The sequence below is a fragment of the Penicillium argentinense genome (genome assembly GCF_028826775.1).
Source record: "Penicillium argentinense strain IBT 30761 chromosome Unknown utg000009l_segment0_segment0, whole genome shotgun sequence".
NCBI lineage: Eukaryota > Fungi > Ascomycota > Eurotiomycetes > Eurotiales > Aspergillaceae > Penicillium > Penicillium argentinense.
This window is the reverse complement of record NW_026622668.1, coordinates 2713242-2735397: the sequence shown is the minus strand read 5'-3', so window position 1 is coordinate 2735397 and position 22156 is coordinate 2713242. Positions and strand designations below refer to the sequence as shown.

General features: G+C 50.9%; 11 protein-coding genes across 11 annotated transcripts; 7 read left to right on the top strand and 4 right to left on the bottom strand.

The window, feature by feature from the left end:
- Positions 1-855: 855 nt before the first annotated feature.
- On the top strand, positions 856-2730 carry N7532_008605 (flavin-containing monooxygenase; the record flags this gene model as incomplete). Its single annotated transcript, XM_056621097.1, is given in 6 exon segments — positions 856-961; positions 1023-1135; positions 1164-1750; positions 1767-1986; positions 1997-2383; positions 2428-2730. 6 exon segments carry the CDS (start codon positions 856-858, stop codon positions 2728-2730), a joined length of 1716 nt encoding a protein of 571 aa, XP_056471903.1.
- Positions 2731-3478: 748 nt separating this feature from the next.
- On the top strand, positions 3479-4207 carry N7532_008604 (uncharacterized protein; the record flags this gene model as incomplete). Its single annotated transcript, XM_056621096.1, has 1 exon — positions 3479-4207. The coding sequence occupies one exon, from the start codon at positions 3479-3481 to the stop codon at positions 4205-4207; it is 729 nt and encodes a 242-aa protein (XP_056471902.1).
- A 151-nt stretch (positions 4208-4358) lies between these two features.
- On the bottom strand, positions 4359-5858 carry N7532_008603 (uncharacterized protein; the record flags this gene model as incomplete). The annotated part of the gene is made up of 2 exons (XM_056621095.1): positions 4359-5634; positions 5692-5858. 2 exons carry the CDS (start codon positions 5856-5858, stop codon positions 4359-4361), a joined length of 1443 nt encoding a protein of 480 aa, XP_056471901.1.
- A 372-nt stretch (positions 5859-6230) lies between these two features.
- N7532_008602 (lactoylglutathione lyase GLO1) lies at positions 6231-7202 on the bottom strand (the record flags this gene model as incomplete). The annotated part of the gene is made up of 2 exons (XM_056621094.1): positions 6231-6406; positions 6470-7202. 2 exons carry the CDS (start codon positions 7200-7202, stop codon positions 6231-6233), a joined length of 909 nt encoding a protein of 302 aa, XP_056471900.1.
- A 5-nt stretch (positions 7203-7207) lies between these two features.
- Positions 7208-7459, bottom strand: N7532_008601 (uncharacterized protein; the record flags this gene model as incomplete). Its single annotated transcript, XM_056621093.1, has 2 exons — positions 7208-7332; positions 7381-7459. The coding sequence occupies 2 exons, from the start codon at positions 7457-7459 to the stop codon at positions 7208-7210; spliced, it is 204 nt and encodes a 67-aa protein (XP_056471899.1).
- Positions 7460-8461: 1002 nt separating this feature from the next.
- On the top strand, positions 8462-9579 carry N7532_008600 (uncharacterized protein; the record flags this gene model as incomplete). The annotated part of the gene is made up of 2 exons (XM_056621092.1): positions 8462-8889; positions 8958-9579. 2 exons carry the CDS (start codon positions 8462-8464, stop codon positions 9577-9579), a joined length of 1050 nt encoding a protein of 349 aa, XP_056471898.1.
- Positions 9580-10030: 451 nt separating this feature from the next.
- N7532_008599 (Homoserine dehydrogenase) lies at positions 10031-11226 on the top strand (the record flags this gene model as incomplete). Its single annotated transcript, XM_056621091.1, has 2 exons — positions 10031-10082; positions 10142-11226. 2 exons carry the CDS (start codon positions 10031-10033, stop codon positions 11224-11226), a joined length of 1137 nt encoding a protein of 378 aa, XP_056471897.1.
- Positions 11227-11512: 286 nt separating this feature from the next.
- Positions 11513-14816, bottom strand: N7532_008598 (transcription factor domain-containing protein; the record flags this gene model as incomplete). The annotated part of the gene is made up of 8 exons (XM_056621090.1): positions 11513-12434; positions 12488-12643; positions 12697-12921; positions 12975-13107; positions 13164-13372; positions 13427-14422; positions 14589-14671; positions 14730-14816. The coding sequence occupies 8 exons, from the start codon at positions 14814-14816 to the stop codon at positions 11513-11515; spliced, it is 2811 nt and encodes a 936-aa protein (XP_056471896.1).
- Positions 14817-15787: 971 nt separating this feature from the next.
- Positions 15788-16308, top strand: N7532_008597 (SNARE domain- containing protein; the record flags this gene model as incomplete). Its single annotated transcript, XM_056621089.1, has 3 exons — positions 15788-15813; positions 15937-16045; positions 16150-16308. 3 exons carry the CDS (start codon positions 15788-15790, stop codon positions 16306-16308), a joined length of 294 nt encoding a protein of 97 aa, XP_056471895.1.
- Positions 16309-17349: 1041 nt separating this feature from the next.
- N7532_008596 (glycosyltransferase family 69 protein) lies at positions 17350-18835 on the top strand (the record flags this gene model as incomplete). The annotated part of the gene is made up of 2 exons (XM_056621088.1): positions 17350-17479; positions 17541-18835. 2 exons carry the CDS (start codon positions 17350-17352, stop codon positions 18833-18835), a joined length of 1425 nt encoding a protein of 474 aa, XP_056471894.1.
- A 1385-nt stretch (positions 18836-20220) lies between these two features.
- N7532_008595 (uncharacterized protein) lies at positions 20221-20670 on the top strand (the record flags this gene model as incomplete). The annotated part of the gene is made up of 1 exon (XM_056621087.1): positions 20221-20670. The coding sequence occupies one exon, from the start codon at positions 20221-20223 to the stop codon at positions 20668-20670; it is 450 nt and encodes a 149-aa protein (XP_056471893.1).
- Positions 20671-22156: the final 1486 nt, after the last annotated feature.

Here is a 22156-nt window from a genome sequence, read left to right as displayed (position 1 = left end):
TTAGGAGTGCAGTATTCAGCGGCAAAGGGAGATTCCGGAGTACATCAGACTAGAGCCCGGCTGGAGAACTTGCGGGGTGGAAGTGATGTGAAGCGAGCGGAGCCCCTCACGACTCTGTGGCAAGCACGAACTAATCACAGCTGGGCCACACATTGCGAGTGGAGAAATGGTCGATTACCCCATGGGGTTCAATGGGAGGGGCCCTTTCAGCCAACCGTGCGCAACTAAAACAGCCTACTACTATTATTCTATGTGAGCTACGTGAGCTACCAGTAATCACTAAACTTTTGGGTCTTCCAAGGCACTCGCTCTGCTGTCAAGCCTTGGAATTGTCTCGTCTATAGCTATCAGATCGCACGTACATGGGATGAAGTATCCAGGCGTCAATATTCATTTCAACTCCGGGACATGAATCAAACGTCCTGTGAAGTTTGCTCTTTTTTTGGGTTCGATGCCCATGTGCATCATTTGGAACCAGCCGCTTTATATCATATGTATCCACAACAGTCATTGTTTTTGATCCAGGTGAGATTTGCCAGAATATCGACGTCAGGTTTCCCACCGCATCCTAGTATGACATGGAACATGAATCATGATCGGTGGACGCTGATAGTGGTTCATCCGAGTCTGCGGAGATGCTCGAGGCTCGCATGTGGATCCGCAGACCGGATCCGTTAAGAGGAACCTCACCAACAAACATCACCGACAGCGCCAATCACATCCTGGACGCCTGTTCGATGGGCGGGGGATACAGACGGGTTTTGCGCGGGCGGGGCTGCGGTGCAACCTGCTGGGCTCTCGATCTATCCTTCTCAAGGCGAAAATAATCGTACTCATGCAGTTCGGTCACCCTGTATGGGCGGGGTCATCCTTGCGGATGCTGCGTTCCAGGTGATCAATCGTGCAGGGAAGTGGTTGAGATGGAAATACTATTTAAGCCCCCGTTTTCAAGATTTCGAAGGTGAGTGGTGTCTCATGCCTTATCCCCGTGTCTTTATGCTAATCTCCTCGATTCTCTCTAGATCACCTTATCATGCCTCCCAGAACCGAACTCAGAGAAAATGCATTTCGCCAAGAAATAAACGGGGATCTACGCCGACGACCTCCATGTCGATGCCTTGATTGTCGGTGCCGGGTTTGGAGAAATATTCTGTCTCCACAAGCTGCGAAAACTGGGTCTCAAAACGGTGATCTTCGAAGCAGGGTCGGATATCGGCGGTACCTGGAGATGGAAATGTTACCCCGGCGCGGGCGTGGACTCAGAGGTGCCCGAGTATATGTTGTCCATCCCAGAAACATGGAAGGATTGGACCTGGTTGACCAACTACCCCTCCTACGGAGAATTGCACCAGTATTTCGATCATGTGGACAATGTGCTTCAAATCAAGAAAGACACGGCTTTCAGTAGCGTGGTATTCTATGCCAAATTCGACACCAGCAGAGGTCGGTGGCACATCCGAACAGCAGATGGCAGGTCTGCCCAAGCCAGATATTTTATCGTCGCAACTGGATTTTCTGCAAAGCGATACATCCCGGAATGGCCTGGAATGGATCGGTTCAAGGGTATCGTGCACCACTCCTCATTCTGGCCGGATGAGCACATCGATGTGGGCGGCAAGCGCTGTGCGGTGATTGGGACCGGTGCATCGGGTGTGCAAGTCACGCAGGCTTGGGGTCCCCAGGCTGCCTCTCTCAGAGTCTTCCAGCGAACTCCAAATCTCGCTCTGCCCATAAGAAATGTGACCTTACCGTGAAAGTGCATGAAGGAACCAAAAAAAGCCTATCCCGAATTATTTTCACTCCGCGAAAAGCTTCGGAGGGTTTCTCTATACATTCCACGAAAGGGACACATTCGATGACAACGAAGAAGAAAGGCAAACCTTCTTTGTAAGGCTCTGGGAGGAAGGAGGCTTCCGATTCTGGCTTGCCAATTACAAGGACTACCTATTCAACGCCAAGGCCAACCGTCGTGTCTACGAATTTTTGGTGCAAGAAGACCCGAGAACGAATTGGAGATCCTAAACAGCGAGATATCTTAGCTCCCCTCGAACTGCCCCATTATTTTGGCGTCAAGAGTCCTGCCCTACAATCCACGTCCTATGAACAATTCAATCGACCGAATGTCGAGGCCATTGACATTAAACCCAACGGCATTTCCAGGTTTACAGAAAATGGAATCCAGTTGCAGGATGGAACTGTTTACGAGCTCGATATCATTTGCATCGCTACCGGCTTCGACATAGCGACTGGGGGTATGACGAACGTGGGATTGAAGAGTATCTATGGCACTGAGCTGGAAAAGGAGTGGAAGTCGGGGCCTATACATACCTCGGCACCACGGTGCGTGGGTATCCCAACATGTTCCATCTGTACGGACCACATGGTCCGACCCTTTTCAGCAATGTGCCTACGACGGTCGAGATCTAGGGACGGTGGATTGCCCATGCAATCAAGCAGATGGAACGCAAGGACATCAAGTACATCAACCCTACACATGAGGCTGTGGAAAAATGGAAGAAGCGGATCAATCGCCTCTCAGAAATCACGCTGTTCCCCACTGTCAAGTCCACCTATCTGGGCGGCAATGTACCAGGAAAGGCTTTCGAGCAGGTGAATTATGCTGGTGGGGAGCCTGCGTATGTGAACGAGATTCGAGCGGTCCTTCCTAGTTTTGATGGGTTTGAGGTGGTGAAGGGCACTCGGGAGGCGAGTCAACTGTCAAAGATTTGAAGGTGGTGTGGGTTTGATATAGTATGCATATGAGGAATGCTGATGCTCATGATTTTTATTGCTTGCTTGTTTTGAATCCACTGCGGTTCTTCGTATTCGTGATAGAGTGATCTGAGTTTAGTGTACAGATGGTCTGTTGTGTATTGTTACTGTTTATTAGAGATGAGTCGGTGAGTGGCCAGCAAAGTTCTCCAGATAAGCGTCTCTGAGACAGAATGACATCTGGACTGTTCTATTGAATACGTGATGATAAAAGTTGACGGCCGGGCTGACATCATTGTACATCTAATTTCTTTTCCTTCAGTAAGATTATTGGGCCACGCGGCAGATGAGGACGACAGAGGCATTATGGGCGCTCTGGCACACGTGGGATCAGACTGCAGGGCTGAGCACTGCTAAATGGAGCTGGATAACGATGCTGGGCGTCGAAATGACACATTGTGATTGGCGTGCGCGGCGGCCCCCACTGAGGCGATCGGCAGGGTTTGGGTTGGTCCCCACGCGGCGCCGAGTGGCTGCGCCAGAGCGCCAGATCGCGCCAAATTGGGTAGGTAGTGCTGCTGCTGAAGCCTGGGCGAGATGATCATCATTGCAGAAAACGAAGCATTTAAGTTGTCCCAGGGTCCATGGGAAAATGATTGTTTTCAACTTCAAATCAATACAAGTACAATCGTACTACCACTCAACAATCCTTCCACCCATTCATCTTTTTTTCTCGTTCCAAAAGACATCAATGCTTCCCATCACAATGGACGCCCCGCCTACATATCTAAATATGCCCGCCCACGTCGAGTCCTCCCAATCACAAGCTTTACTCGTCGACATGCAATGGAAGAAACTGCAATTCCTCGTCAAAGACGCCAACAATCCCGATGCAACCCCCCTCTACAGCGTCCGCCTGCAAACGGTCTTCGCGCCACACCTAAAATTCAAAGCCATCGAAGGCACTGAAGAACGCGAAGTCGGCTCGGGAACAATTCACACCTTCGGCATCAGCCCCGATTATGAGCTGCACGGCCGCCAAAGCACACTCAAGGCGCAGAAGCGCTTTCGAACCCACTACACGCACATGTCGCACGTCTTCGCCGACACAAAAGAGCCCGTGCAGATGACATGGACCAGCAACACGGATTTCAAGGGCTGGGACTTTATATGCGTGGATGATAAGCAGATGCCCGTCGCGAAGTTCTCGGCCAATCTATGGGCTGTGAGGAAATTTGGCAAGATCGAGCTTCTGGGCCCCAAAGCTTTTGATCCGGCTGCGAGGGATGAGATCGTTGTTCTTGCTGTGACACTGTTCTACTGTATGTATATACGCGTGAACAACCCGTTCAACCTTCTTGGATCTGCTTTCCTGTCGAAGGAGAAGACCGACCAAGCCCAGCCCCAAGAGGAACTTGCCGGTAGCAGTGATATCGGTGAAAAGCAAGACGTCATTGAGAAGCAGCATATCAAGGCAAAACATGAGATTTATTAATGAAGGGGTCGAACTCCGGGCGACTGTTTATTAGGATTTTGGCTGAGGATTGTTTATTAGCATGTTTTGAATCTGGGATATGGAGCATTTTGTTTTTAAAATTTTGATAACTCTGAGAACATTTTTTGAGTCATTTAAAAAACACGGTCTTCTATTCCTCCTTCACCAATCCTCGGAATATATCATTAAACCACTTCCCAGCGTCAAGTCCAAGGTTGGTATTCCCTTGTGACAATGTAACTCTCCGTTCGGCGAATCCGTTCTCGCGACCGAAAAAGCACGCTCGTCGCATCGCAGAAACCATTTCCTCGCTCTGACGAGACAGCACAGTGCATTCAGCCCCTGTCATTCCGTCTTTCGCGGCCAAGCCATCCATTTGGGAAAAGATTCGCACCCATGGCAATGCAACTTGTAGACGATGAACTCCGTGCCCAGGCTGAGACCAGGTATTCCCACTGCTCCCATAGTCTAGTCCATATGGGGGCCAGCGAGACATGGCCTTCCGGCGGCGCGTCTTAGTTAGGTTCTGACCGACATCATCTTCATAATACGTAGGGTATGCATCTGTCTCAAATGGGCCCCCATAAGCAACTTGCTGTTCCGCTGAGGTCGTGTTCTTCTTATCTTTGAGGACCGGGACCGGATATTCAGGGCCAGTGAGATACTCTGGGAATTCTCTCGGGACGTCTCGACCGGCAGATCGAAGGAATAATATGGGCGAGGCAAATGAATCGAAGCAGCGTTCAAATGGAGAGAAAAATCTCTTCCGTGCCTCGAGGAGTGGTACTAGGTCTGGCGGCGCCACTGATTTGGATGTTTTCTTCTTCGGTCTCTTTTTGGTTCGCTCTAACATTGCTGCGTCATGAGTCGTGCAGTAGTCATCTAGGCCTGGCCAGTCACAGATAGGAACCGACGCAGCAACTGCATTCACTGATTGTGCTTCGGTGAGCGCTAGCATCAATGCTAGAGATCCACCGATATGTGAGCCGAAAATTCCCAGCTGCTTCGGCTTTAGATGAGTTTGGATCCAATCAAAGCCCGCCAGCGTGTCGTGGACAGGGGTGGGGTACTGGTATAAGATCGAATCGGTCTTTCGCGGGGGCGATGATTCATTTGATGGCGAGTGGGACTCTTGCGAGCTCAGAAGAGTCTCTTTAGCGGAAGCATTGTCCCCGCCTACTTGGCCAAGGCGGTACTCGACAGTCACCACTGTAGCAGCTGTCGCAGAGGCTAGGGCATGTTGGAGCGAAGGAACAGTGGCATTTCTATCATAAGCAATCACATCTCCCTGTGATTCAACAGCTTTATCTGAGCCTACAGCCTTGTTATGAAACAATGGCCCTGGTGGGAGATACAGGATCAAATTGTGTTTTGTCGCCTTGGGTTGAGAATGTGTATCCTCATCTGGCACAGTTGATCGCGTAATGCTGAGTGTATATTAGAGCTGATATGTACAATGGCGTCAAAAGATGCAGTTTTCTTACCGTAGTGACACGAGTCCATTGTTCCCAACTGGGGTCGCGACTGTCTCATCCTTGAAAGTGGGCGAGGCGGTCGAAAGCTGCGCCTTTCCAGAATAAATGATAGATTCACATGGCTTCCGACTCGACCGAAGGACCAAGCGAAACGAGCCAGTTGTCAGCGCTCGCATGGCGCCATGAGTAGTGAAAGGGCAACGAGGTGAGCATTTGGAATATCTGTGGTCGCGCCGCGCAGGACCCACCCAAGCTAGAAAGGCTTGGCGCGTTCGCACCTTGTTGACTGCATATCACCAAAGCACTTAATAAAAGCATTGTGTAGAAAATAACTGTATCACTATTCCCGAAATACAAAGGGAGAAGAAAACAATAATTTATGATATTGACCTAATTGAACCTTGGGCCAAATTGGCGCATCAACGGCCGGTATTCCCATCAAGAAACTGGGGTTACGTATTATGCATTTTCATTCCTGTACAGTAAGGACCGAGTCCGATGTACTAGTATCTGACGTATAATGACACATCTTTGGCGTTAGGCTGCATTTACCAGTTGGAGGTGCGCTTGATTCGCTCGTTCTGGATGACCTCAATCCAGTATCCATCGGGGTCGAGGACGAAGGCGAGGTTCTTCATCATGCCATCAGTCAGACGCTTCTTAAAGTTCACGTTAAGGCTCTCGAAGCGGTCACATGCGGCTTGAAGGTCGTCGACGGAGATACCTTCGGGGAATAGACTGTTAGCAAGGGATAGGAAGGAAACCATTGGTCATCGGCAGTACTCACAGATGTGGCCGAATCCCTGAGGCTGGGCATTGCCATTATGGTAAACAGGACCCTCCTGATTCTCAGTTCCGTAGTTCCAGGTCAGCTCAAGAAGACCCTCGGTGTTTCCGTGGGCGCCGTCTTGGATGTTTTCCTTGCCGGCGGGATAAGCCAGGAAGTAAAGGTTAAAGCCGTTGTCCGGGTTCTCGACAGTGCGGACCAGGGCCATGCCCATAGACTCCTGATAGAACTTGAGACTGGCCTCGGCGTCCTTGACACGGAGCATAGTGTGGTTCATTCGGTAGGAAGAGGGATCCGTAGTGGCGGACAGGTTTTGCTCCGCGCGGCGGATAATCTCGACCCAGTAGCCATCGGGATCCTTCGCAAAGGCAATGTGTCGCATGCGGCCGTCAGTCAGTTTCTTCTGGAAGGGGTAGCCAGCATCCTCAATGCGCTTGCAAGCAGCTTCGATGTTGTCGACCGCGATGGCAATGTGGCCGAAGCCGCGATACGGCTCGGTGTTGCCGTTGACGACGCTGTAGTTGGGGTCGCTCTCTGTTCCCCAGTTGTGGCAGAGCTCAATGGTGCCCTGGAGGTCAGTGAAGTGCTTGTCGCCATTGATGGATTGCGGCCCCGTATAGGCCATGAAGTAGTTGGTGAACTTTCCCTCGGGAACGTCCATCTTGATTACCAAGTTCAGGCCGAGGAACTTGTAGAACTCCAACGATCGCTGAGGGTCCTTGACCCGCATCATCGTGTCTAAATGCCATTGTTATCAGTCTTGAGGACGGGAGGAGGGCATATTCGGCAGAAGTATGCGACACGGGGCGACAAACGGTTAAGCTTGTAGGTGGAGGGATCGGATGCCATGGTGAAGGATCGAGCTGCAGGATCAGTGATTGGTTCTGGTTGCGGGTCACTGGGGTGCATACCTGAAGCGCGGGGGACGGTTGACTGCGAAACGCGGAATGAAGTGAGGACCCTTGAAGACAGCCGGGCGAAGGTGAGCATTGTGGCAGAGGGCAAGTTGTGGGAGGGGATTTTGTCAGCGTGAGGAGACGGTGGGGCATGACGGCATCCCATTGTGAGGACCGATGCTAGCAGGAGCTCCAGCTAACCTAAGATACTACTACCTACATAGTAGATCCAGGGCAATTCTTTTGTTTTCTCTGTGCGAGATCAACCAATATACCCTGACCAGATTTGACCGCGACAGGTCGCCAATAAGCGACATCCACATCAAAATCGGGGGTTACTCGCCCAACCGTCGCAGCTCCCCCGCGGAACAATCTCGAAAGTGGACTCCGATCGCTCGACGGGCAACTCTCCATTCTCAACTCCCCCAACACCAACACGGCCGCAGCCCACACTCGCCTCACGCAGTCGGCGTCTTCGCTCAGACCGAGAGGTAAGCCCTGGATCTCGTTTTCTCTCCTGGATTTTACTTTGCACTCGCCTCTGCTGCACTCCACTGCCTGCGCCCTGTTCCCCCGCACCCGTTGATCGCCGGCTTGTGACTGGCCTCCAGCCCTTCCCCAGCTTCGTGTCGCCCTCTGGAACGGTCCGCAACGCTCCTGGGCCTTCTCTTTTCTTTTTCTCTCCTTCCTTTGTCCCGCGCTTAGCACTCGTGCAGGCCATCGTCTCGCATGGTCTGCCTTTTGCCGGCGACCTCCCCCAATCATTGGCCCCAGTGCTCTCACGTTGCCCCCAAATCTGCACGATGGTCGTGGCGCCGCTGCCGCGGAGCCTCGCACATCGCATGACCCGGCAGTCCTACCCTGACATGCTATAAATGCTGCTCCTTCCTCCGAGCTGCCTCTGTGCCACTCGGACACGGTGATATTCACGGTGACTTGTCATCTGGGCCGGCTCCTGCATTCCCTCGACGCGAGCTCAAAAGTCCCCCATCCTCGCAAGAGCCCGCTATGATCATCCTGCCCTCGTGTCCCTTGTCCGTTGAACTTTGTGGGAAGGCCAAAGCCGCCACTGCCCCCCGCATCCCTCATTCGAGCTATGGGTCTGAAGATGGCTGAATTCGAACCCTTTGCAGTCTCCAGCTTCTCCAAGACCGATCCCTCAACCCCGATCGATCCGCCGTTTCTCCCGTATTGGGCCCGGTGCCAGACTCAGTGCGCACAGAACCTGTTAGACTATTCTGACGAACCAATCGAGTACGACCACGACGACGAGGACTATAGCGATAACTGCTTCTTCTTCCCCGAAGACTGCTCGTGGACCCCGCCGAAAGACTGGGTTGTGGAGGCGCATTGTCAAATTCAGAAACAAATACACAACACCCAATTAGAATCACATTCTCCGTGCTTTCTAGACGCTACCGGCAACATGATTCCCGGACTTCCTGATATCAAAATGTTGGACTCGGAGGCGCTTGGCGATCTCCTCGAGGACAACCTCTCTCCGCCGGAGATCACCACAATCCTGTAAGAACCCTGCGTCATTCTGCCGCGGCTGCTCTGGAAGATCTTACTGATGATCTGTTCTTGCAAAGTGTGTTTGGAACCAATGGCGCCGTGTTCGCCTACGGCTCTTCCCTCTCCTCCCGTCAGTTACGAAACCTCAGCGCGACCTACGGTGCCGCGTACACATGCTATGCGAAGACTGCCTCCAGTGGAAATCTCACTGGTGTGAATCCGGCCAGCCACCCGTCATCCTACGTGACGGCAAAGTCCATGTCGCTAGGTGACGTGGGTTCGATTGTGTTCGAACTGGATGGCTCGGTAGCAGTCGTGACGCGCATTGCCGATAAGGTCCTCTTGGCTGCAGTGGGGCCTTCGAAGTCATCTACAGGCCCGGTAAATGGAGTTGATACTGAGCATCACGGGGTAGATGAGACAGGTTCAGGCGACCCGAGCAACGGATCTACTTCGGATGGCACTCTATGGGATGGCCAGCGCACTCCCACCACCGCAACATCCCCCAATCTCTCTACGCCTAATGGAAGCCTCAATGGGCGAGTCGAGATCGACCGAAGCACGGATCTCGCCCGGCTGGCCAGCTTGAATTTATCTGCCTCGCCGGCTGTTCTCCTTGCGCTAGAGTCGAAGTGTGCAGCCCTGGGAAGATTCCTTGGGCAGAAGCTCCACGACCTGGACAGCCCCGAGGACTTTTAAATGGGGTATACTGTGATGACATGACATGATATGACATGACATGACCCGGTCGAAGATTTCCGTTTGATATCCATGGCACGTAATTTCAGCGAGGCATGTTTTTCGAATCGTTAGCGAATGTATTAACTAAAATATGATGACAATTTGAGACATATTTTTCACAATGGTGCATTCGTTGATCCGGGTAAAATACAATTCTCAAAAGAGTGCTCATCCACAATATAGTCGCTTCGTACCTCTTGCAAGTCTTCCAGAGGACGGTATTCTCAGCCGCGAGGATGAGTCTATCTTGTGGGGTGCTGGCGCTGACTTGCACAGTATCCTGACATCCCCTTCATCTTGTCAGTTTTCCAGTGTCGATATTACTTCCCCTGTGTTAAAGTTGACGTCCTTGTCTACTTTTCCGAGCCTGGTTGAATCAGTCTTCCGGCTTATTCTGATCGCCATCAAGATGGGCGGTCCACACAAGATCACAACTGAACCTATCTATATCGGAATCGTTGGTATGTCAATGTCAAAATCTGTGGACCCAGATCCTTACCAGTTCATTTTTCTACTCTAGGTGTCGGGGTTGTTGGAAATTCCTTCTTGCGCGAGCTAGCGGTGCGGATGCCAAAGCCACCAAGGCTGATTCTTCTCGCCCGCTCATCGCAGGCTCTTCTTGCTTCAACACCAGCATACTCGCCATGCATTCCGATCTCTAACTGGGAGAATGCATTTTCAGATCCGTCATTGACTCGACTGGAGAAGGGTCTCTCACCACGTGAAATAGCCGACTATCTCGCCTCTGCACCAGGCCGTGTTATTCTCGTCGATAATACATCTGATCTCAGCTTAGCTCAGGCGTATCCTACATTCCCGAAGCAAGGCATATCAGTAGTTACCCCGAACAAGAAGGCTTTCTCGCAAGATCTCTCTCTTTGGAGTGATATTTTTGCATCTGCTACGCAAGGAAATTCTCTAGTGCACCACCAATGCACGGTTGGTGGGACACTACCGGTACTATCAACGCTCAGAGACCTGATCACCGCTGGTGATGAGATCTTACATGTTGAAGGTGTTCTTTCTGGGACACTTTCCTTGTTATTTGGCACCTACATGCCTGACCCCGAGACCTCAGATGCGAAATGGAGTTCACTGGTCGCACATGCGAGGGAGGCAGGCGAGACAGAGCCGGATCCACGAGGTGACCTTAACGGTCTCGACTTTGCCCGAAAATTGACCATAATCGCACGTGTGATTGGATTGGATGTCGCTAATGCAGAGTCCTTCCCAGTTGAATCTCTGATCCCGGAAGAATTGAGGTCATTGCCCTCTTCTGCAAAGGGCGTGGAGCAGTTTATGAGTGAGCAGCCACGATTTGATGCCCAGATGGAAGAAGCCAAGGACAAGGCACATGTCCTCGGTAAAGTTCTGCGCTATATTGGGTCTATTGATGTTCCCACGAAGACAATCAAGGTTCGGCTGCAGCAGGTTGACAAGGGGACTCCAATCGCGGGTCTACAGGGAAGTCAGTTTGTGAGCATCTATACAAAACGACGCGGAGAGGCTCCGTTGATCTTTCAAAGGGGCGGAGGGGGTGGTGATATAACAGCCCATGGTTTAGCAACGAATCTACTCAAGATGATAGAGAAGTTTCATAAGTAGCCGTGCTGTATTATTTGACTTCGAAATCAATTTATCTTCCATGTCTGCTCTGATATGAGCTTGTTCCTATTTATTATTACCCCCTACATTACCAAATCAAATGAAAGATAAGAAAAAGACATTCCTGTCAACACCAGATCTCAAGTGTGCAGTGAGGTATTCAAAAAAAATGAATGAGTACTGAAAACAAAATCTATGACACTATAGAATATTGAATACATAAGGATCATGATCCATGAATAGAAAGAAAAATGTCTATCAGAATATACGCCCCTGAATCCCAATTCTACAGGTTCGGTCCTCCCAAGCCAGCCGAATTACCACCGCTGGGGGACCACCAGCCTTCGAGATCCCCGAGGCCTGGAAGCATGCCGGGATCATTTGAAAACTGCGGCGCAGTCAAATCATTCATCGTATCCATGTCGCCATTTACCCCGTGGGTTTCTCCGAGTAGGTTGAGATCAGAGTTGCGAATCCAATCAAGTTCGTTCGAAGATGGCACAGTAAATGACTGTTGTTGCGGATCATAGGAAGACGAGTCTTCCTGGGACGGAAATTGTTGTGAGGGTTGGAATGTTGGATTTACAGCAGAAGGTGGAGCAGCCGTCGAATGATGTTTAGCCTGAGAATTCTCGACCTGAGAAAGACGAAACTTCTTGCGCAAAGGGTCTGATGCTTGGCTAGCGTGATTATACTTGTGAGAGGAAGCTTGCTGGGATGCAATAGATGACAGATTTGCGCTGCTAATCTGTCGCTTAGAAGCCGGTCCGGACCGGCGCATGTGTGCTTGCCAGCGTCGTTGCAGGGCCACGAGAAAATCGCGAGTGCGCTTAGCATTCTCGAACGATTGACCCAGCTCATCGAGTGCTCGGAAGCAGAGGTTCAGATACGCAACCATTTCCGCATTACGCGGGTGCGGCTGGCTGATTTCGCCGGGCTTGCTTGGCATGAGCGGAGAGCTGGATACTGTGACGAAAAGCAACATCAGCGCTGCACTGAAGATCATCGCCACTACTTGATTGTTCATCCGTCGGAATGAGTAGTGCTTCTCGTAGATGTGAAGAAGTCTTGCAATTGCCGTTGCAGACTCAACACACATTCTGCGAGCATGATGATATCCGGGTCCTTGGCGGGGACTGCGCGGTTGGATATAATTCTTGGATACCCAAGGGCGGTGGAAGAAGATGACGATTTGATGGTATTGCATACTGTGAGATGAGTTAGAATGGTCCTGTGCATTGCGTTTGGGTTCTTCGCTTACTGGAGTATCAACAAATGAGGGGTCTTCGGGGTATTTTCATCATCGAGATCAAGCTCCAAAGTCGAAGGCAGATTAGCCTTCCATGAGAAAAGGTCCTCCGTGACTTGAAATGTGATTCTTTGTAGATCGTGCCGCGATATATCCGAGCATCCGTATCTTTATTATTTGTCAGTGCATGAAATCAGTCTTTTTGGGAGAAGGTAACTCACAAAATATGACCAACAGGTGAGATCATCTCCCAAAGTACGACGAATTGGCGACAAATCAACTCAGTGGAGTCTTTCAGGCCATTCTCAAGAGAATGTGGGGTATTAGGAATCCCGTATGGACGCCAAATCGCATCTTTATCAGCGCCAATGGTAGAAGCGGGTTTGGGGACAGTGATATCCCCAGCATTCATACGGAAGGGCCTGCCCAAATAGAATCCCCAAAAGCTGTAAATGTAAGTATATTGGAGTGTCTGACAGGATGCATCGTTGAAACTTACTGATCCGCAACATAGCTCCCCCAGAAGGCCGTCCTTCGCACATCGGCTTCATGAGAGCTCATGTCACCATTGCTGACATAGGAAGTCATATCTAAGTGCAGTCCAAGGTCGAATGCAAGTCGCATCGACATTCCTATTAAGAAAGGTGAGTGGCTAGTTTCAGAAGGAGAAGCGCCTTTAGCCACCTACCACTATAAAGCCAGCCACGTGCATCACGATTCGATGCACCTTCATGGCAACTCAAAAGAACGAGTGCCTGAACGGTCGCAACACAAGGTGTGTCCAGTTCAATCTCCAAAAGGGCTTTGGCTCTATCTGCAAAAAATTCTGCCAGAGATTTAGGGAAAGTAATGAATGTAGGGTGATATCGTGCTTCAAAAGCACTTCCGATTGCGCACCTGCCGTGAAGTCAGTATTTGTTCAATAAAACCGGGGGATTTGATGGCACGTACATAGCATTTGTGAGGACTTCTGAATAGAATGGTGTGTCGTCGTACTCGTTACGCCATTTCAGTCGTGCAGTCATGTACATCGCCTTATCCACCACGCAGATACTAGGATTCTGCCAAGTGAAAAATAGTTCGACCAGATGGTCTTCCAGTGCCTGATCAACAGGCTGCCCAACACGGAGATGGTTGAGAATATCTTGCCCATCGTGACGGACGGTTCGTGCATCGGGTCGCTGCCGCTGTTGCGTTGCAGAAACATCCACCAAGTTGAGATTGGACGTAGCACCGTAAAATCGAAGATGGCCATCCCCGGCGATCTTCAAAGTCCCGATTCGGTTTGACAGCTGTTCGATCACGTCACTTTCAGCTGGGTTCTCCTCATCGCTGTCGGAATCGTGATCTTGGTTGTAATTCGATACCTGGCCGAGTAAAACTCCAGGCTGCTGAGCCATGTCCATGCCGATTTGAAAGGTGTCCGGGCTTAGCCCTGTATTGGGCATCGCCCCGGCTCCTCCGTTCAGATTGGCATAAATCGTATCCAAGCTTTCTGCCGTGGGAAGTGTGAAACCCCAATGGACAAAGTTTTGGTTGTCAGGCGCACCGCGAACCATTCCGTATGGATTCCAAGGATCTGCGGAGGGTGGCATTCCATTTTGCTGGCTTCCAGTAACACCACCCTGCGAAGGGGTTGTGCTCGCAGGGGCTCCTTCGACCGATCCTTGAGCTTGGCCAGGTGGGGTGATGATTGGTGGACTCTGGACAGGCGACGGCCCCGTGTCTGCTGGGGTAGCAGTTTTCTTTGTCATGTTTTGATCGCCCATAGACAGGCTAGTCATTCTGGCAGCTCCACGTGGGATTTGTAGGGTATCCAATACCCTATTGATACCTGCCTCGTCCTCGGGGTCCATGGCTGGGGGCAATAATCCTTGGTCATATATAAATTGACAAAGCTGATCAATCCTGGCGGAAAAGAGCTCTGTAGAAGCTCGAAGAGATACCCTATCCAGATCATTAGCTTCGAGCACTTATTGACATGACTCGAAATGACATCTCCCGGCTGTGACACATATCTGGCCGGGTAGCTACCCTGTATGATATCTTTCGCGCCATTGGGAATCTTGGATGAAACACGATGCATAGAGAACATTTCAAAAGAACAACTTACTTTCGCTTATCATCGCCATGATGGTATTTACAGTCTTTGCCCTTGCGCTGGCAATTCTGGCAATGTGGCATCGACCCGTCGCACTGGACGAAGAAGTTAGACGCGGCTATCGCTGCGCGGGCTTGAAGCACTGGTACATACTCGGATCTTGCTCTCCCGGCAGGGTGCACATGCAGTGGTGACATGCTTCCGAGGAGCCTTCTTGCTCTTTTCCGGTTCTGGCGACATGGCCAAGAGTGCCTACTGCGATTTTTGCGGAGAGATAGATTGACCGTGGTGGTGGCGGTTTTGCGTTAGGGAGATGCGGTCGTGAGTCAAGCTGCCCAACGTCTTAGCTCATCCCATGCCGGCCGACGACGTGACGTGGATCATCTTCAAGTGTCCGATCTGGAACTGAGATTGTCAGCAGGGATTGTGAAGTTCGGAGGAAATGTTCGTCTTGGGGGCGGGGAAAGGTCCACTTGGGCGCCCGCCTATGAGAGGCTCGGGGATAAGCCAAAGTCTCGCCCCCGCCTGGGGCAGTCCACCTGATCACCTCCTAGTTAGACGACTAGTAATACTAGCAGGCAATATTAGGGCAGAGGCTGAAAATGGCATGTACCTTGTCACCGTATAATGAATTTCAAAACTCATATGTGATTAGTGTTCGATCGTCGCAATAATATCTACTGAACCATCATCATATTAAATCTTGGTATAATCTCGGCAGGAGCTCCAAGAATTAGCATCATAGAAGTCATGCCCATTCTTATCGCAAGGTCGAACCCGCCATGGTCAATATTATCAACTTGATTATGCAAGGCAATGTGAGTGCAAGCATCTTATGTTCCTTAAAGATCAAGTCTGAAATTTCAACAAACAGCTTGTCCACGATACCTTGGCCTTGTGTATGTGGAAGAGGAATAGAAGCGTGGACAAACTTCGCTTCCGCATTGATCAATCTAATTACAGTAATAGCTCCAGGGAATTCAAACCGATTATCTTCTCTCGTCTCCCTCGGGTGTGAATGCCTTGGCGTGATGCCAATTTAGGGTGCAATACCGTGTAGATCACGGCCTGTCACATGACCTGTCACGGAGTCGGCACCGTTAACCCCGGCCGAGCCACTACCTGCTTCCTTCTCCATTCTCGCCCAACAGCCACGCAAACCTCTCAGACTGCCCGAGAAGAGGCTTTCAAAATTTTCCCAGTCCATCAAAATGAGTGACGCATATGAACGCGAGCAGTACGTGCCCCTTTCTCCCCACAGGGCTGTCGGGGTTGTCTCTTCAGCTACCAAGGCAACCCGAATCGCCCGCCCCCAGGCATTGCCATCCTACCTGAGCTCTTGTCGCTAACTTTCGTCCAGACAAAACAACGCGCTCCTCAACTCTCTCTCTACAAAAGTCTCCGCTCTCCGATCGGTGACAATCGATATTCACGACAATGCGCGGGACCAAGAAACCATTGACCACTCGGTATGCCTCAACAGACCACAACCCAAACCCCGAACCTTGCACTTGGGACACCAGGATGTGATGCACAGAAACAAAGAATGACTGACGTATGGCTTTATCCCTAGAACGAAGTTTTTTCCTCCTTCTCGACGAACCTGAAAGGTAGTGCCTCCCGACTGACCAGGATGGCGAAACAAGGAGACACCGTTGCTGTGCTCAAGATCGCCGGCATGTGCATCGCAGCAGGAATCGCCATTTACATTATCCTGGGTTGGATCTTCTAGATGTGGCGCTATGCGATCCATGACCGCTAGCTTCTTCCTCTACCCCTATCTTCACGGCGCGATCGGCTGGACATCTCGCTGGACCGAGGTGCACTCCGACAATTCGATACAATACCCAGAGTATGCGCTACCTGTCTACATACTCTCGATCATAATAACTTCGCTTCCTGGAGCGTCGTAGTCGGTACGATCTACAACACGCGAGACGGACATACGAGCGGCTATCTCATTACTTCTATTGATGCTATGATGACCCGTGCCAAAAATACCAGCGAATTCATCATCCTGTAAAGTGCAAATTGCTCTTTATATTTGCATCTTTTAAGGAGAGCAGTCTGTTTTCCTGGTATGTTCTATATTGCTACTGCAATTATCCTCATCGCTAGAGTGAACATAATTTTCCCCATATCGTGGGCTTTCTTAACGACTTTCGATATCAAATTATTATGCACTAATACCTTCATACCTCGCATCTAGTAGTGTGGCTTCGTATCGTGATAGTGTGATGCCGTGTTGGCCATCAAGTGTATGAGTTTGCCGGCGGTGTTCGCGAATTCGGGCTATGCCAAGAACGTCACCCTCTCGAAAGATGACAAGCTAAAATGCAGAAACAAAAAATCTGACTGCTTTAAGGTTTGCTTTTCTCGAAATTTGCAACGGCTGTGAAGTCTAAAAAGTGCAGAAAGTCTCCCCACCCCCAGATTTGCCGTTTCCGGTAACCGTGCCCACTGGAATGTTGGCCCGTATTCATCGCCAAAAGCCCTCGACTACCAGCCTACGATGTTCCATCGATCCTATTGCGGCGAAATTTTGACAGCGATTGTTTGTTACGAGTAGCAATGGCATTCCATGATTGACAGGATGGATGCGGCAATTAGTCCGTCTCGCTTGCCTTTTGATGGTTTTCCTCTGTCGCCTGGTTCTCCCCCCCTATTTTTCTTAGGAATCACGGCGACATCGTTGAGGCCAATTCCATCCACCTTCTTTCACTAGTGGGCCCTGGGGTCTTACTGGTGTCTCACCTCGTACTGCACCGCTGCAATGAGATCCAGGCAGTATCAGGTAATACTGGCCGCAGCCATCGTTGCTTTTGGGCTGTGGTTCCTGATGGTGCGGCTACACCCAATTGATAGCAACTGGCTGCATAATGGCAAGGTGACTATTCTGGATGGTAATTTCTAGCCCACCCATGAATACAATTTGATACAGGCTAATCAATCTGGCCATAACAGGGACCAAGAGCCCAGAATCGAATCAACAACCAGCACCGGTGGCCGAGAAACCAGATGAAAAACCAATTGCGGTACCTGCGGGAGAGTGGGATGCTTCGTGGAAGAACAAAGAAGCTTGGTTCAAGTGGTTGAAGTCATCCCCCACGCTGACAGATGAATCGACACTACCGACAACTCACATTTCGCATGAGGACGTCAGCAAATATGTGAATTCGATTCTCGACTTTGAGGACAACGCAACATTCGAGCGCTTGGAGTGTCCATCGAAAATCCCATCCCGATACAATCCAATGCGGGCTGCTGCCGGAAGCAGTGACCAGGTGAAATATTTCTTCGCCTTGGATTTGTATCAATCAGCCGCGATTATTCCGCGCTTGATGAGCAGTATCATCGAAGCGATACGTTTTCTGGGGCCAGAACACTGTGCCATTTCGGTTGTTGAAGGCCGATCTGAGGACGGTACTTACGAAATCCTGGCTACTTTAAAATCACGGGTCGAAGCCATGGGCGGCCGCTTCTTCCTTTCGACAAGCGATATCAATCCCCTGGGAGGGGATTATGACCGTATTGAAGCTCTCGCAACGTTACGGAACATGGCTCTTCATCCGCTGAAAGCACGAGGCCCTTCGAATTGGAATGATAAGATCGAGGGAATATACTCGTCGGACGCAATCATTATCTTCATCAACGATATCGCGCTATGTCCTGAGGACATTCTGGAGTTAGTCTTCCAGCATGTTGGTCAGGACGCACATATGACCTGCAGCTTTGATTGGATCTACAACGGCTCTTTGTTCTATGATGTGTGGGTATCACGTTCGCTGGTCGGTGATACGTTCTTTGAGATTCCACATGACGCCTCGTGGGCTTATAGCAAGGATATGTTCTGGAACGATCCAATCGGCAAGCAGCGATATGAAGCATATCAGCCATTCCAGGTATATTCGTGCTGGGGAGGCATGGTCACGCTGGATGCAGCTCCATTTGCTGAAGACAAGGTCAAGTTCCGCGCTTCAAAACCTGGGGAGTGCTACATGGGCGAGCCCACACTTCTGGCAAAGGATATGTACCGCCATGGCCTTGGAAAGGTTCTCGCTGTGCCTGCCGTCAATGTCGCTTACTCCGACAAGGAGGCCGTTGGCACGAAATTGACCCGTGGCTATGTCGGAGACCATGTTGACCAGTCTAAATCATCTCTGGGCCAGGACGAGCTCGTCTCGTGGAAGTCTGCACCGCCTGGGATGGTGAAGTGTCTTCCCAACTTTGATCAGCCGAGCTGGGTTGATCCCGTGTGATTAGTATGCCTTTTACCGTCAGTTTTCCACATCATGTTCACCTTGGCGGCGTTTAGTTCCTGTTTTGTATAGATATCCTGGAAGGTATCAATATTTTTGGCGCGAAACCATGCATCACTGAGCTGGCACAAAATATTTCGATCGTCAATTCGAATTTTGAAATCAAACAAGATCATCCCATGTCAGCAATGATAACAACACCACCACGAAAACCATGTGGCGCGACGGCATGAGAAAACTCGGACCGCAAAAAGTCTTATCCCGCAGGGCTTGGCAGGGTTACGTCGATCACCATAGCTTGAAGAGTTTGAAGGCGTCTAGAAAACTTCAGCGATCATCGTCGCACCGTAGCAAGGGCCGAAAAAACCAATTTTCCGCTCTCGGCATCCAATCTACCGAACACGCAAATTCTGACTGAGCATTGTCTGGCCACCCGATGCAGGGTTTCAGGGGTCCGCGCTTCCTCCGATATTCAATTTCCTCAAGGCGCCGATACTCGCCTTCCGATTGTCGTACCAGCCCGCCAAACCCTGCTAGCAAGCCCGCAGTGGGCCGCGATCTCAGAGCATGCCGCAGTCCTGGTCGGCAATTGGCAAGAAAAGTATCCTGGCGGTCCCACAGCTTCCGGTCTTGGATGGCGTATTATCACTATCTTGGATTCGGAAGACGTCAACCGAGCTGATAAGGCTGGCTAACCCTTGGTCTAGATGGCAGTTCGTGTGCTTTGCCGTCTTGCCCGAGTAGCGTTTCTCCGATTCGTGGTTGGCATTGCCGTGCGGGTCTTTGCATGCTCAGCAGATAACATCACGCCAGATTGGGAGGCAACAAGATAGCGGGCATGGTCATCCGCTGTGTGTTGACAAGATCCCTTTGATATAGCTGTGTACCCTTCATCTATTTTTGTACCGAAGAACGAAAGGTGTCACGAGCTGATCAGATCCACATTATTGGCTTTGACGACACCAGTGATGCGATGGTACCCGCTCAGATGGAAACAGGATCTGATTCTGGAACTTGGTCACACCGGTTACTGGATCCAGACGTTCTCAGAATGGGCCTGCAGGAGTACACAACTCCGAGTGAAAAGTTCACCGTCGATGATCTACTGGTTAGGGTGGGTCCGGGAGTAAAACCCTGGTGAGGACCTTACGACTGGCGTCGGAGTATCTTTGTGGATTCTGAGAGGATAGTAATTCCCAATCGATCCATCGCTCTGGGATGATTACCGGCATTGATTTCGTGCCAGATAGGCGTCATGGCACGGCACTGGGTACAGGGAACATACCCTGCACGTATCGTATCAATTCATATTCACTGGTACAACAAAGTGAAATCTTCTCGCCATCACATTCATCACTGTACTTTTGTCGCGGCGACCGGAAATCATGAAACATACTAGCATCTTCAGATCGTCAGGAGAAAATCGACATTGCAATTTGAACGCGCAATGGGATCGGGCAGAGAAACCGGGTCGCAGTCGGGATTCCGGTGAAGCGGGAAAGCCCGAAACCTTCCAAGAAGGCATCCCGACCGGCTTGAAAGTCGGCAAGCCAGGCCAAGACCATAGCCTCAGACAGCAGTGCAACCACCGCCGGGCATCCAATCTCGTCGTCGGGTTTGCTCAGCGGCGCAAACCACCGCGTTCCCTTGGGACGTGGAAGCACCCTGGAAACGCGCCATCGTCGCGGTGCCTCCTCCATCATCCATCTGAAATGGATCCATACGGTGCTCGAGACCTTATCTTCCTCGGACACCATGAGGCACGACCCGGCCATGGTTCTAAGACGACCACCCACGTCAAGCCTGGCAAATCGTCGTCATTTGCCAGGAACTAAAGACTGGATTGGGAGCGGCCGGTGAGCAGTTTGACACCTGCGTAGTGGAGCCTTGGCGGATCGCCTGCCGCAAGTGCACTTCCCGCTGCTCCCGCGACGGTCTTCAGGGACTTGTGAAGGAGACGGATAGTTCCGAAGGGGGTATCTGAAGGGTGTGCTCAAAAATATCAAGAAAAAAGGGATTAGAATCATAATAAACTCTGCTGTGAGTGGTGAGTTGCTACACAGCCATCGACATACCGGAGAACCCTGCTGCATTCAGAGATGCACGGATCCAATGGCGGACTAGCGTAGTTGCATGGCATTCCCACATGGTTATCAGGCACATTCCGCTTTGTCTTTGCGGACATGTTGCGATTGTGTAATCCGTAGCCGAGCGTCTTTGTTTTAGCATTCCTCGTAGCCTTCTCGTGGACCAGCAATTGCGCAGCCCTGAAACTAACGACGCAGATCATGCAGCATCATGGCAACCCTGTCGCGTACCACGACGCAGTGCGGCGATCAGCATGGGTCTGGGCCCGAGCCCCGGTGCTGTGTATCGGGGTGCCCGGTTCTGGTCCCTGGGGGGGTTTGTCCGACACCCGATTGCGATAGGACGCTCAGGCGCGAAGCTTGAGTACGTAGCCTTTCGATACCAGTTTCCTGCAAGAGAGCTACAGATGCTGGAGTGGGGTACAGCAGGCAACGCAAAATTGATAGCGCGGTGTAACCCGTATGTTCTGCAGCTCAGGCATGATCATCATTGAACGGGATCGATCGAGCAAACTGCGGGAAGGGCGATCCCGAGGTATGGCGTGATGGACGCAAAAATGGATAAACGAAGTCCTTCCCCCTCCCCGGTGGGCTGATAGATGTTTCATAAAGCACCTCCAGGAGGGTCCGCGAGGATTTCTAGAAGACGTCAATCTGCAAAGGTACCATTGTAGCCCGTATCTTGCGATTTGCCCGCTATGATACCATCGATACCCTTAGACGTATCCCATGTACGTGTGAAGTAGGGCTTGCTCTGTTGGTAAATGGTAAAAGGAGCATGTCAACACACAAAAATGGACGGTCGAATGGACCGCCTTCAGCTGATCGCATCGCTGACGTAAAAGCAAGATCAACGTCAACGGCCCCTCCATCATTTTGACTCATAAATTCCCCTGCTCCCCGAAAGATCGAATTTGATTCTTCTTTCTATTTACGGTCCTCGCCTTATCGCCAGCTTAGTCACCTCCTAGAGGCTCGCATCATCTCCGTCGCTATCGCCACCCACAAGCTCTGCCGGAAACGGCACACTCCACTACGCAGTGGGACCCGCTTGGTCGGACCGGATTGCGATTCTGGACATGGTCCGGTAGATCAGCGATCACTGAAAAACCGCAAAAAGCCGTCTGTGTCATACCCGGCTCTAGTTTTTTCTGTTCCGCATTGACATTCTGCCCCTCCCGATTCTCTCCCGGGCACTCACTCAACCCTCTCTATTGTCCTCACCTCTCGTGAC